The sequence below is a fragment of the Carassius carassius genome, chromosome 2 (genome assembly GCF_963082965.1).
Source record: "Carassius carassius chromosome 2, fCarCar2.1, whole genome shotgun sequence".
NCBI lineage: Eukaryota > Metazoa > Chordata > Actinopteri > Cypriniformes > Cyprinidae > Carassius > Carassius carassius.
The window spans coordinates 16,287,347-16,301,438 of NC_081756.1; the positions used below are offsets into that span (position 1 = coordinate 16,287,347).

Genomic DNA, 14,092 nt, shown 5'->3' on the forward strand with positions numbered 1-14,092 from the left:
AGAATTATTATTGTTATTCTTATAGCAGGGCCTCTGGAGAAGGAATAGCTGCTCCCAGTATGTCATTATTTTGCAAATGTTCGATTAGCTCATCATGAACTGTGCTGCAAGAATCACAGCTAATTAGACAGGGGGAGCGTTGGCCCCTCCAGCTCCTGAGTTAAAAGGTACCACTTGATGGGCCAATAATATAAAGAAAGGTGGTAAAAAGAGGGATTAGAGCTGTTGCCCTTGTAACTCCAGCTTCCATCTGTGAGACGAACAATGGACTTGTGTTCCTCTACCACCTCTGATTGAAAAATAGAAGCGAAAGAGCTAGCGCTCTGAAAGGACAAGACCCTTTTTAACAACAAAGTGGAATTCTGGCCTAATAGGCTCTTTGGTAAAAGTTGTTTGGTAAGACCAGGGGAGGATAGTGGAGACGAGAGGTCATCACGTAATCCGAGGACAGCAAAGGTCGGTGTCTCGCAGAACAATAGCATTTTGTTTAAGGAGTCATGTTCGTTCGGCGCCGTCACGAGTGCAGGACCTGCAGGTTGGCTCTCAACACTTCTTGAAAGGAGATAGAAAGAGAGGAGCAGAAGGAAGTGATGCAGTTTAGCAAGCAAGAACAAAAGTGCTGCGCAGCCAAAACCTTCTTGTTCCTAACTGACTCTGAATAAACAGTGACTAGATTTATGCCTAAAATCTGTAGGAAAATAAGTTGTCCAATTAGACAGATCTGTCAGATGTTTGTTTCTATGGCTTCCAGTCATTCCCATCGCTATTCCCAGTGCAGTGGTGTAGAGACAGAGGGAGAACAAGTTTCTGCACGGCTCTGTTTGTTCCCGACACTTTCCTCGCCTGATAACCACGACCTTAGCAGTTTTCCTGCCTGCGCTTGACTTTTCTTGCTCTCTCTGAATTTATTGAAATTGTCCAAAATAAATAGGTGTGTATCCACAAATAATATTATTCTGACATTCCACGGTTCTAGTAGTTTATCAGATTTGACACCGACTTGACATCAGATTTTAAATGCTGTTGTATCATATTACTTTTTGATTAAAAAAAGAGAACAATATCCCAGTGTGGCTTATACTGAAGCACAAGTAAATGTGTGCATTAGTTACTAAATAAATATAAATTAATAAACACAGTAAATTAATTTAAAATTATTAAATATAAAAAATAGAATTATTAAAATAGTAATATATATATATATATATATATATATATTATCGAGATATTAATATTAAATTATCTGTACATAAATTTTTTCAAACCGGTTGTCCGTCCTTCAAAAAACATTTGTCATGCAATTAAAGTGAACAAAGAGCCATTAGGGCTTTTTGTCAGGGACAATATGTTTATGATCTGCAATCTCCGTCCCTCCGTGTCCCTCTTTCACTTTATATCCCCTATTAGCAGTGGAATATGTCCGCTCACATTAACCTAATTTATGGTTAGAGCCCCTGTAACAGCAGCACAGGTTAATGAATTTGGCATTACTGAGTAACTGTTATTGAGGGCTGAGGAGAAGCCAAGCAGATGGGAGAGACTGTAAAGTTCCCTGCTTTGCATGACGACGGTTGAAAGAATGATAGAAAAGAAAATGTGAGCACATGATGAACCCCTCCATCCACCTGCAGAACAATTGTGTGTGAACCTCCTGTTTTCTGCTACCCGGACATTTCTGGCTCATCAGAACATATTTTGCAAATCATGTACCATGCCTGACTCACCTAAATTCTGAATGGAACTTCTACATTATTATCTTTCATTTGAGGTAATCAGTTTAGCATGGAAAACGGTTCTTGGTTAAGCCACCCTTGAATACAGATGTTTTGACAGCAGACCTTTTGTATTCCCTTTTTCCCTTTTTTCTGAGCACACACACACACACACACACACACACACACACACACACACACACACACAAACACCAACACACACAAAATGTATATAAAAATCTATACAAATGTAAAATGTATATTATATGTTTTATTACAATATTCTTTATTTATTTCTCAAATGATTTAACTACACATTTTATATATAATTTTACAAAGCTTTTTTACTTAACCCAGTGTTGTGCACTGACATCTTCTGAAGTAGACATACTAGAACATGAGTTTGCCTCAGATTTTCCGTTCACATTGATACTGTGTTTGGCTAACGGTATTATGTTGTGACATGCCAAACGATTCATGACTGGCCGTTACATTGTCCAACACAATGAGTCTTAAGAACACTGCCCGGTGATGACTCACTGGTGCTTTCATTCCATCCTCTCTCTCTCTCTTTCTCTTTTCCTCCATCAGCATCTTTTATTCCTCTCTTCTGCTTTCAAGGCACAAGTACTTCCGCTCTCTGCCTCGCCGAATTTGTGCATGGCTCACCAACCCTTTCAATTTAGATTTCAATTATCATGTTAGTTTTGTGATTAGATTGTGTCCTCCAGGAATCAAACCTCTCTCTCTCTCTCTCTCTCTCTCTTCCCCTTCCACTCTGCAATCAGATTGGATCTGATGAATTGCGGCTGTAATTACGGAAGTTATTGAATATGCAGATCGCTGATGACTAGCAGTGTATCTGTTCATAGTGCATTAACTCTAACTGTATCAAACGAGAAGCTTGTTCAAGATCCACTCAAGTAATGAGAGAGGGCCAGTGGATGCCATTAGCCAGAAATAATAGCACGCTTGAAAGGGGCGAACTCAATTAAGACCTATGTGGTCCCATTATGGTGCCTTTGTTTTATTCCCTGCGTGAACGTGTGTATGTGTGTGTGTATGATATAAAATTGAGTTTTACAGCTCGCTTTCTGGCCAGGTCAGCTGATGAAGCATTGTGACCAGCGGTTTTGCTGTAAACACACAATGAGGTTTCTGCTGGGAGGTTATGAATTGCTCAGGTTGTCTCCAAACCTTGGCCTCTGGGTCCACGACATAATCACTCACACACACAAACACACCTCCTATCACCCTGAGTATGTCAAGCTGCTCTCCCAACAGTTAAATAGCAAGGGTGCCAGGGCTCTAGACTCATTCTTCCCTTTGGTCACTCTGGTGCGACTAATACACCCAAAGCGCTCGCACTGAAAGTGCCTCTCTTAGTCTCTTCACATGATCAATAAAAATCTGAATCCTGCTGCAGCTGTGCAGCACACGCAGTATGGAGCAGAGCAGACAATGCACTCGCACAAATGAGACCACGACAAATTTTAATTGGTACATTTTCAAAAGATTGCAAATATGATCATTTTGGTTGCAATCTAGAGCCTTGGGTGCTGTAGAGCGCTGTAATCTACACTTGACTCTTGAGCTCATAATGTGACATACCACATTACACAGAGACTCGGACAGATGCTCACTAACTGGCCAAGAGATAGTCAGTGTTTTAAAAGTGGAAGGCCCAGTGCAGTGGTAGCATTAAATTACCTAACCTGTCAGTCACAATTTCATTTTCTTTTCCTTCTTCCCCCTTAAGCCAAGAGCAGTTAGAGCTTGAGCTAAGTTCATGAAATGACAGTTATTCTAAACCTGTATGACTGTTTTGGAAAGATGATTTGAAAGATGTTCATGCTGATCTTTTCCATACAGTGACAGCGTATTTAAAGTTTACAGAAAGAAAAATTTATGTTTTTCCAAAGAATATTTTCAGTGAATAACAACTCAAACAACTCACACCAATCTATTTTACACTACAGTTTTTTTTATGTTTTTGAAAGAAGTCTCCTATGCTCTCCTATGCTCACAGGCTACATGTATTTGACTGAAAAATACAGTAATGGCGGTAATAATTTTAACAATTTAAAATAACAGTTTTTCTATTTAAATATATTTTAAAATGCAATTTATTCCAGTGATTGACCTTGGTGTCACTTTTTCGTTTAAAAATCATTCTAATATGCTGCTTTGGTGTTCAAGAATAAAAACATTTGTGCTGGTTAATATTGGGGTTCAATAGAAAGCTCAAAAGAAATGAACATTTTAAAAGTTTATATGGTCACTTTTGATCAACTTCCATCTTTGCTGAAGGAATGTTTTAATTTGGATTACGTTATGGTACTTTTTGTCCTTTTTCGAGCTTAGCAGGTCCCATATTTGCTTTCATTGTATGAAAAAGAGCAGCAAGAACATTCTTCGCAACTTGACTTTTTGTGTTTTTTCAGAAGAAAGAAACTCCAACATTACATGAAGGTGAGTAACTGAAGACTAACGAGGGACTTAATTGTCCCTTCAAACTTCTGGATTGCCACAGCACTAACATGTAGAAACCTCAACCAGAGGGGAACGGTTACATCAAAAAGCAGTTCAGATTCTTTTGAATGCATGTATGCCTCAAGCACAACAACAGGGTTGCCAACTCTCACGCATTTGGTGTGAGACGCACACTTCCAGGCTCTGTGTCACACACTCATGCTGCCCACGTAAATCTCATGCAAAGCTGGCAACCCCTGCTTGCGATATGACAGTCTCAGCTTTCAAATTTAGTTTTAATACGAAATTTAAACAATAAATACAGTTTTGGCTCACTTAATGTGGTGTAAATCGTAAAGCCAGAGCCACTGAAAAACAGAGTTGTGACAAGCCGTGCGGCCACGTCTTTCATGGAGCTCTCCAAACAAACCAGCATTGACAATCCATTTGAACAGACGACAGCTTCACTAAACAGGTTTTTGCAGCGATTTTTGGTAAACATTGTAGCATATTATGTTTTGATTATTATGTCGATGACATTAACAGTATCATTTTATTCTGGAGAGTGATGGAGAGGCAACATTAATATTGTTTTCTAGCATTTAAAGCTGAGGTATTACTTATAATATGACTATACAGTCTCTTTTTCAGTTTAATAAATGTTCTATATTTAATCTTTAGTTCAATAATATTTATTTAATATTTTAAGTATATCTTTTTGTACAAAATACTATTTGTGCAATAATTATGGTTCTGTAATGACTCAAAATATTTCTTCTAGTATTTCTGTTACTTATATTACACTTATTGTAGTATTTAAGGTTCAAATAGAGAAAGTGTTTAAAATTCCAATGCAAAGAGGCAAATTATTTTAATTTGTAATGCCATGGTTAACACACTATAGGTACCTGTATGACTCTTTACTAAATTGTATCTAGAATATTGCAGGTTATACCTGTGTACTTATTTTTAAGTTTTTAATTTGAAGAAATATTCAAATTCATACTTACTGGTGAAAAAAAAAAATCTCACTCCAAGCTGAACATAAAAGTTGGCAACCCTGCAACGATATAGTCAAATGAGCTAAAACAGTACACACAATCATGCTAGAATGAGAGATTACAGTGCGTGAGCTGCCTGTACAGTACTATTTATCTCACTTATTTATCATCTCTCCTGAAATGACTCTGGGTAGGAACGTTTTCTGACACATACACACACTCTCCGCAGGCTTAAATTTTATCTGGCTAAAAGACCCTCTGTTAAATATTTACCCTAAAACTGTCTCCATTTGCTGTGGAGGTGACATCAGAACAAAACAGAAGGAGCATCTGCTGGCATTATAATTTCATAACGCCACATAAAATGTGTTGTTTGTCGCCTTTAAAATGCAGCACTTTTATGAATAATGCAGCTCTCGATTTCAAGAGGAAACACTTAGAAGTTGGATTCATAAAAAATAAATCACCAAGTTGTTTTTTTTTCTCCGTGATCATAAGAGAAACAGTTAAAAACGTAAGTGCCACCACAGTAAATGAAACAAGCTCATCAAACACAATGCTAGATTGTTAGCCGCAGCGTTAGTGAGAGGAAAGGCATTTTCTCAGTTTCTTTGTAACTGCTGGATTATGGGGTCTATTTAGACTCTAATTAGTGTTCATTTCACGAGGTTCCAGTCTTAAATGTGTATTAATGTAATGACAGAGGACGTGTTTGTTTTTAGGCGTCTAAGTGGAGAGGCTTAAAACAGGCTAGCTAAATTAGCACATCCATTCTGACAGGTACTCTAATAACCACTGCGGATTAACTTATGACCCTGTTTGAGAACACAGAGCTCATGGCCACTGGTGCTCTGGTGGACCAAACTCACTGTAGTTAAAGCTCTGAGAGGCTTTAGCTTCTGAACTGCTGGCCGTTGCTGCCTGCTTCCGTGTATATTATTAGGTTAATAAGATTTCACTTGTTTACACCAACTGTTAGCTTAACTCGAGGTCAAAGAGGTGGCTTAAACTTGTGTAATTGACTTATTAAGAAGGCTCAAGTGGCATTGTAGTGAGGGGTTAAATCTCACACACACACACAGACACAGGCAGGGTGCCACACGACATGCATCGAGCACGGGCTAGGTGCATGCTCTCTGTTTTTTAGCTTCTGATAACGCATGGATTGCGAAAGATGACCTTTGTCGGTGGCTAGCTATTGTTTGCGGATTGGTTGCACTCTCCGCAGGCTGTGAAAGACACATCTGCTGCCTCGCACGCAGAAACAGAGAGGGATAAATGGAAGGAGGGGAGGGAAGACCTGTGCCACACGTCCCACACTGCCACAATACCTATCTGCTTTTCCAATATTTGTCTGGCCTTCGCTACCTATTTACTTTCCCTGTGTTTGCTTTGCTTATTCAAGTCTCTCTGTACCAGATACAGTGTTACCAAAGACTAGATGCTACAGTCTCTTTGTCCTGGGTTATTGACCTCCTTGCTATCAGAGGGCACATGGACATTTTCTTTTGTTTTATAGTTTGGTTTCAATTTTATCTTTCTTTTTCTGACCAAAAAGCACATTGTACACTGACTCGCTCTCTCTCATAAATACGCTAGCGTTCTGGGTTGCTCTGAGCTTCGATGACAAACAGAAGCGGTGTTAATTTGCTCACTGCTCTCTCACTCTTCCCACAAACCCTTTGCTGAATGGCCCAGCTCAAAATGTGTATTTGTTTAATATGTTTTTGATTGATTCAGTGTTGATGATCTGTACAGTCAGTATTGAGAACCCCCACACACACATTCAGGAGCACAAAAGACCTCTTTGTGCTGCTGGCAGACCGGGTTTGTGAATTGGGGGAGCAGGGTTGAGATTACTTAATTATTTCAAACAGAGGCCCAGGCGAGTCACAGGACCCGGTCTCCGCCGCACGAAGCGGGATGGCTGTGGCGACGGCGAACCACAACACAGGCCGAGCCTTAACCCAAAATCGATGGACAGCAGCCAGAGACAGATACACACCACCCCTGTCACACACTCACGGTTTTTTAAAAGAAAGCAATTTAGTTCATGATTTCATTCTGAAAGCCTGTCATGATGCATGCGTATGCTTCTGCCAGGAAAAGGAGAGCAGGACAGAAAGAAGGAAAGAAAACGAGACGAAGGTGTTAGTCAACATGACTACACTTGAGTTCTAACTGCTTGCGGCTGCTGTGCGGATTGTGTTACCGAATGGAGCAGACCGTCGTAATGCTACTTACAACTGTCTGAGGAAGCTCATCACTGACCATAGAGGGTTTTTTTCAGTTAGATATTTTGCCAGCATGTTGAGAACATTTTTAAGACACTACTGTGCTGTTTTATCTGAAACGGGAGTGTGTGAGTTGGTCAGACACATGGTTTAATAGCAGACGGGTGAGACATTTACTGTATCAGTCAGCAGCTAATCCAGTAATGTGCCTGCTTTCTGGCCTGGGTACAAATCTACTGCACATTTTTCTGTTCAACCATGCTTGTCAGCTCCTGGTTTTATTAGGCCGTGGTTCAGCGTGTTTCGTATTCACTTTGCCGCTTTTTCCCTGTGCTGCTCCATCTTAGCATTGCTAAAACATCAACGCTTCATGTACTCTCTGACTCAGATTTTCGTGGCAATTACTTGGATCGATGGACGGACGTTTCCTCTCACCCTCTCTGTTCTCTTTTTCTCTCTCTCTTTTTTCTTTTTTTATATCAGCTGTCAATCATGTGGGGAACTTCTAACCACCTTCTGACAGGCATGAGTGCTAGCCATTGGTTTAGCAGGGGTTTTTATTCAACCGCCTTCGTCCGACCTGTCACCACGGCCACACACTGTTGCCCATGCTTTCCATTGAACAGGGGCAAATTAATTAGTTTCAGAGGTTTAAATCGACAATCAATGTCACTTCCCCCAACATAATAAGGCTTAATCGTAGATCTTTGAGATGTGTCCTGGCTGACCCTTGCAATTCGTCAGGCATCTTTACATGGCCTCATCTGGGTGGAGTGGACGTACTGCCCCGTTTTGATTTTCCAAATGATGTGTCGCATAAATTATGGCCTTTTTGGCATTCCCTCCCAGTACTCTTAGATCCCATCTTCCTGCCCTCCTTTGCAATTTCAGAAAAAAAATATACATTTCATAATTTGTAAAAAAAATAAAATAAAATAATAAATGAGGGGAGAGAACACTGTAAAGAGGACCAAGAAAGCATAAAAAGGGAAGTTTGGGCTACAAAATAAAATAAAATAAAATAAACTTTCAGAAGAATTAGGAATAGGGCTAGTGAATTGAACTGTGGTCCACCCAAAAAAGCATCCAGAATAGTGTAGAGTAGAATGTATTTCCGTGATTTTTTCTTCCACAGAAATCCTATTTATGAGATGAGAATGAAAGGGAACAAAACAGCTTTTCTTTTCATAAGACGCTGCAAATCTTCCAATTTGGTTGACTAGCGACTGGCGTAAAAAAAAAACTATTTTTGGAAAAGAAAGGAATTAGGGGGACAGTGGCTGGAGAAAGCAGGGCACTGTGAGCCGGCATTCCAGTTGTAGCAGCCCAAGTTTTTCTGGGCACCGGGTGCCAATGATGACCTCATAAGCTCCAGGCTGAAGACTGTAGGCATACAGTTCTCGCTGACACTCATAGCCTTTCATGCTTCCATTCATTCTCTCCACTCCTCTGGCGGCAAAATGACTCCCTCATAATTGGCCATTGTCCCCATTTTTGGCTAGTCTGAAAAAAAGATTTTTGGCTAGTCACTTTTGTGTTCCCCCCACACGCCCATTTTTAACCTTTTCGCTGTCTATCACCCTCCATATTGTCTAATATTTTTATTGTGAAACTGAGCAATACACAGCCCCCTTCCTCTGTCTATCTTAAGCATTTTCACTTCATTCATTCTGTCTCTGTCTTCTGTCCTCGTCACAGTGGACTGTGGGAGATTTTACACTCGACTTGTTGACTCCTTTGCTATAAAGTCGGCTGCTCTGAAGAAAAGTACCTTTATAAATGACGGAGAGGACCTGTCCCTGAATGGTGCTTTGTTTACTGTTTTTCCAAAAAGGGGCCCCTGCTATATTTCATCTGTCAGAGTTGCTTTACTTTCGCCCAACAATGCTTGATTGTTTCCACAAAAAAAAGGAGAGGAACGGAGAGAGGAAAAGGGAGAGAGAGGGAAATAGAGAGAGAGAAAGAGAGAGAGAAAGAAACAGAAAGAACAAAAAAAAAAGAAACCAGGTTCCTCAGACAGAGAATTCTGTATTATATTTTCCTGCCAAATTCCGATCTCTGTTTTCCTTTCCGTGCGCTCACAAAGGGCTCATAACTTACTGTCAACTGAGAGGGAAACCACAAAGCTCCACTGTTGCTCAGCAAATAGGCTGTATTGCTTGATGGCTTCACTGGCTGTAAAGTTTGCTTAACTGCAGCACTGACACCAGGAACTTTGAGATCTGCCGCACCGCAAGGCCCCGAGCAAGGGACGGAGAGAGACAGCGAGCTGCTTTTCTTGTGTCTCGGAATGGTCTCTGACCGTACGGGACTGAAAGAGACACGCGAGCGAGGGAGACGCTGTGTGTGTGTGTGAGCGGAGGAGCTTAACAGCTGTTCTGCCGGTGACTCCGTTCATGTGTGTGAGTGTACTGCGTTCAGCGTGGCGTTGGATGTGTTCTGACAAGACGTGCCGTGGCTGGGACGAACGGCCTGCCTGTGCTTTAGTGTTTTTTGTGTGCGTTTGTGTGTATCAGAATTTGAGGAAGTGTTATGCCATCCAGCTCTGAAGTGGTGTGTGAAGAGCAGAGAAGGACAGGAGCTGCCAAGCAGGCTGAGGGGGACAGTATGTGAGTGTACACACCTGATACACGCTCATTCACACACATAGAGAGGACAGTGACAGGGTGTTTGAGCTGAAGATTTTTTTCTTACCCAGGCTATGCTTGATGTCTAGAATGCCGTTTTAGAAAATACTTTTAGAGAATACTGGTGTTCTCTGTCAGTTGACTTGTGTGTTGTATTTGAAGTGTTGGATTGGGAGCAGAGCAGTGGAAAGACAGTGAAGGAGTGAGTGATGGGTGAAAGGGTTGCAAGGTTAACATGTATGGACTACAGTTGAAACCTTTTTTTGATGGCTTTTAAATGTGAAGGACGTTTAGAAATGTCTTATTATCCACTATCCAGTGTGCTACAATTATTTCTTTGTTTATATAAAAATAATTGTTTTATTAGCTTTTATTACTGTTAGTTGTATTGCTATTATTACACATAATAATTATATTAATTGATTGATTTGTTTGTTTACTTGTTTGATGGATTTTGAAAAGTGAAGGTATTTCTCAGAAGTCTCACTATCTGTAAATGTGCTACACTCCTGTCCATTCAATTAGCGTTTTTAATAATAATAATAATAACAAAAATTGATTAATACATTTTAAAAATAAAAATAAGTAGTAGTAGTTACTATTATTTATAATGTATTTTTATTAGGGGCTAAGCACCGAAGGCATTCAACACAGATCATTTTCAGGCAGTGCTGACCAAAAGTTATGGAATTCAAATTGATTCGTCAAACCATTTTCGATAAAGGCTCGAACAAATTTTATCTAGCGCTTGCAGAAACAGTTGTTAGGCTGTATCTCTACAAAGATTTTTCATATTCAGACCAAACTTGGTACATGTCATAATAATTGCATGACCTGAGGCTACATGCTGCGTTTCGGCGCAGCGCCACCTACTGGTCCGGAGATATGAAAAATTGAATATGAATAAAATTAGTTATGTTAGATTCAGAGCAACATGCCGAGTCGACTGATATCCAATTTTACCATATCGGCCATTTTGACTGTCGGCCATTTTGAATTTTGTGCTAAAATACTGTATTTTAAGAACGCATCAATGGATTGTTACAAAACTTAGTAGGGGTCATCAGTACAATGTCCTGAAGAAGCGTGAGAAGTTTCGAAACAGCTCCACCTAGTGGTGAATAGTTTTTTTCAAATGCTTATAACTTTGGGTGTGGTCGACTTATTATCACGAGACTCATCTAGTTAGACTCCTGAAACCTTACTGAGTTCTACGATAGCAAACATGCTAGGTTTCGCCTTATGGTTTGTGTAGCGTTGTGATTTAGCCCTTAAAAACCATTTGGCTATATCTTCCAAACCGCTATTCCGATCGAGACGAAACCACCGTCAGAAGTTCGGAAACATAGGTCTATAGTTAGACTCTAATGCCCAAATGCGAAAATATTGATAGTAAGGGGTAGTACAATTCAATCAAAGTCATGTGTCAGTCATTTTTTACGTGTTTTTTCATATAAGTGTCTATAACTCTAAAGTGAATTGAGATATTTTCACCAAAATTGACACACATATGTATGGGCTCACTCTAAGGAAAAATGGTGGGACTGAGCCTCTTGGTGGCGCTATAATAGAACAAAACATGAAATTCCCATTGACTTCAATACAGTTTTGTGAAATAAAATGCTATACTAAACAAATGCATTGGTGTAATATTATGAAACTCAGAATGTGCCAACAACACCATCCCCTGAAGGTACTAAAAATAATTTGAAGTTATAAGTTATAAGTTATAAAATATATAAGTTATAAAAGTTATAACAAAATTTGCAAAAAGGCTTAAAACTGTTAAATGTATCTGGCTATTGAAATGCTAATGCCGAGAACATAGATACCAAGTTTTCCTTATTTGGCCAAACTTCCTGTCCGCCATCTTGAGTTTCAGTTAAAACTTACTTTTTCGACAGTTTGTCCGATTTTCACCAAAATCTAATCATATCATCTTCAGACTGAGCCAACTAAAAGTTATGGATTTCGTGTCGATTTACGAAACGGTTCTCATTTAGCGCACCAACGAATTTGCTGGAAGGATGCCAAAATGCATTTGAGGCTGTATCTCAGCAAAGTTTTGACATTTTTGCACCAAACATTGTATGTGTCATTGTCACCTTACACTGACCATGCCACATCAATTTTGTAACAATGCCACCTATTGGTCAAGAGTAATAAACCATTCATTAATTCTTAATTATTAGCATCTTTGAAAATTTACATAACTTTTGATTGCATTCACTTATTTTAATGAAACTGGTCTCAAAATATTCCTTGGGTCATGCCGACAATGTACATATCGATTATGTTATAATAAGCTGAACCTCCTGTCGTCCATTTTTATTTATGTTGTTAACCTACTTTTTTGCACTTCTTATCAACCGTTGGTCCGATTTTCACCAATATTTAATCAAATCATCTACAGACTGTGCTGACAAAAAGTTGGTAATTTGGTAACAGCACCACCTATTGGTCAAATGTGATAAGCCAATAAATCCTATTACTAATTGTTGTGTTTATTGTTTTCAAGCCATTTTGCCTAAAATAATCTTAAAACGGTTTTAATTACTCATTCCTGCCGTTCGTCTGAAGCTTGCTTCTGTAGTGCTTGGCCCCGTTATTGCTGCTTGCAGCTATATTTTAATTATGTTTTTATTAATTGTTTTTTAATGAGGTTGTAATTTTTATTGCTATTATTCAAAATCGTAATTTTATTTACTTCTAAATCAATTAGTAGTTGGCATAAAAGATATCAAAATATTTAAACAATTATTGCTTGTATTTGAGGGCGCTAATATTACTATTAGCTCTAAGTCCTAGTTCTGAGAGACAACGCTTTTTCTTTCTGTCTCGTGATTGTTCACGCATGGGTAGACTGCTCAGGTACAATGGAAGGTGATAATTCGAAGGTGCTAAACAGCTACAGCAGGGATGATAATTTTCCAGCACAGGTTTGTTTCACAGGTGACAGAGAGTTGATTATAGGAGGTGAAGACCTTGAGAGTCTGTCCCCGTCACCTGTGTGAACTGCTGTCAGAGAGACGCATGCAAACTCATGCCTCTGTATGTCTTTCACTCTCTGTGGGACACCTGTTCATGTGTGTGTGCGGTCTCTACAATAATGTGTAGTATTAATGGGTAAGATTATATAGGGTGTATTTACCGGTTTAAATAGCTTTTTTTGGTTTACTTGTTTTGTTAGTGTTGTTTCCTCATTTATTACACTGTTTATACTGTACAGAGCAGCACAATTATCTTAAAAGGCTATTATTATAAACCTCGCCACAGGAATACTACACAACACACAGTTGCTTGTTTCTTTTGTATTTTTTTACGGATTTTCATTCAGACGCAAATGCTTCCTGTTACACTTTGAATAACTACATTGGAGTGTCCTGATTCAGATTTATGATTAGCCTTTTAAAGTGTCATTTTAGCAAAGTTTTACATTGCTATTACTTTCTCTGTCCTACTACCTTTACGTTTCTTAGTAGCCTGTTTTTTAAAATTGTGTGCATATGCACAATGAACATACACACAACGTTACCCGTGGAAACTTGAAGCCCTGTCATAAAGCAGCTTTTGCCATTTTTCTGCTCACCCATCGTTAGCTCATTCAACAATGGCCCTCTTGTTTTACCCTCTTTTATTTGATTATTTCTCTTCACATAGGTCTGGGTGGTGGTGCTGGAGCAAAAAGCAGCCTTCGCATATTTCCTCTCAGGAGTGGCTGGTGATTTAGGGGGTCTGCAAAGGCCTGTGGTTTGGAAGGGGTGACTGAGAGGAAGGGAGCAACAGTGACGCTGTAGCTTAGGAGTTACTTATCGCCATTGTCTATAAAAGGGCAACAGAAAGACATGGCAGAGACAGAGGAGTGGGGGGGCTTCTACTGACTGAGCGGGGTGAAAGCGGATATCCCAAGACACATGGCCCCCAGTCATGAGGCCCCCTGAGAAACACCAGCGTGGGGTGTCTTCTAATGCCACTAACCAATTAAACAGAGGTCAGTGCGTGATGAAACATTAGCAGCAGCAACAATTCATGAGTCGAAGCATTCC

General features: G+C 39.6%; 1 protein-coding gene across 8 annotated transcripts in view; it reads left to right on the forward strand.

Annotated features, from left to right (window-relative positions):
* LOC132104430 (transcription factor SOX-6-like) overlaps window positions 1-14,092 on the forward strand; it is a 156,932-nt gene that overhangs the window by 37,285 nt on the left and 105,555 nt on the right. For 2 of the 8 annotated variants that reach the window (XM_059509902.1, XM_059509919.1), the window contains exon 1: window positions 9,641-10,028. The exons of 4 other annotated variants lie outside the window; for them this stretch is intronic. In XM_059509902.1, the coding sequence (XP_059365885.1) occupies window positions 9,952-10,028 (77 nt within the window). In that variant the 5' untranslated portion in view covers window positions 9,641-9,951. Of the gene's footprint in view, window positions 1-9,639; window positions 10,029-14,092 lie in introns of those variants that run through there. 2 more of the 8 variants (XM_059509927.1, XM_059509911.1) reach the window with 2 other exon arrangements.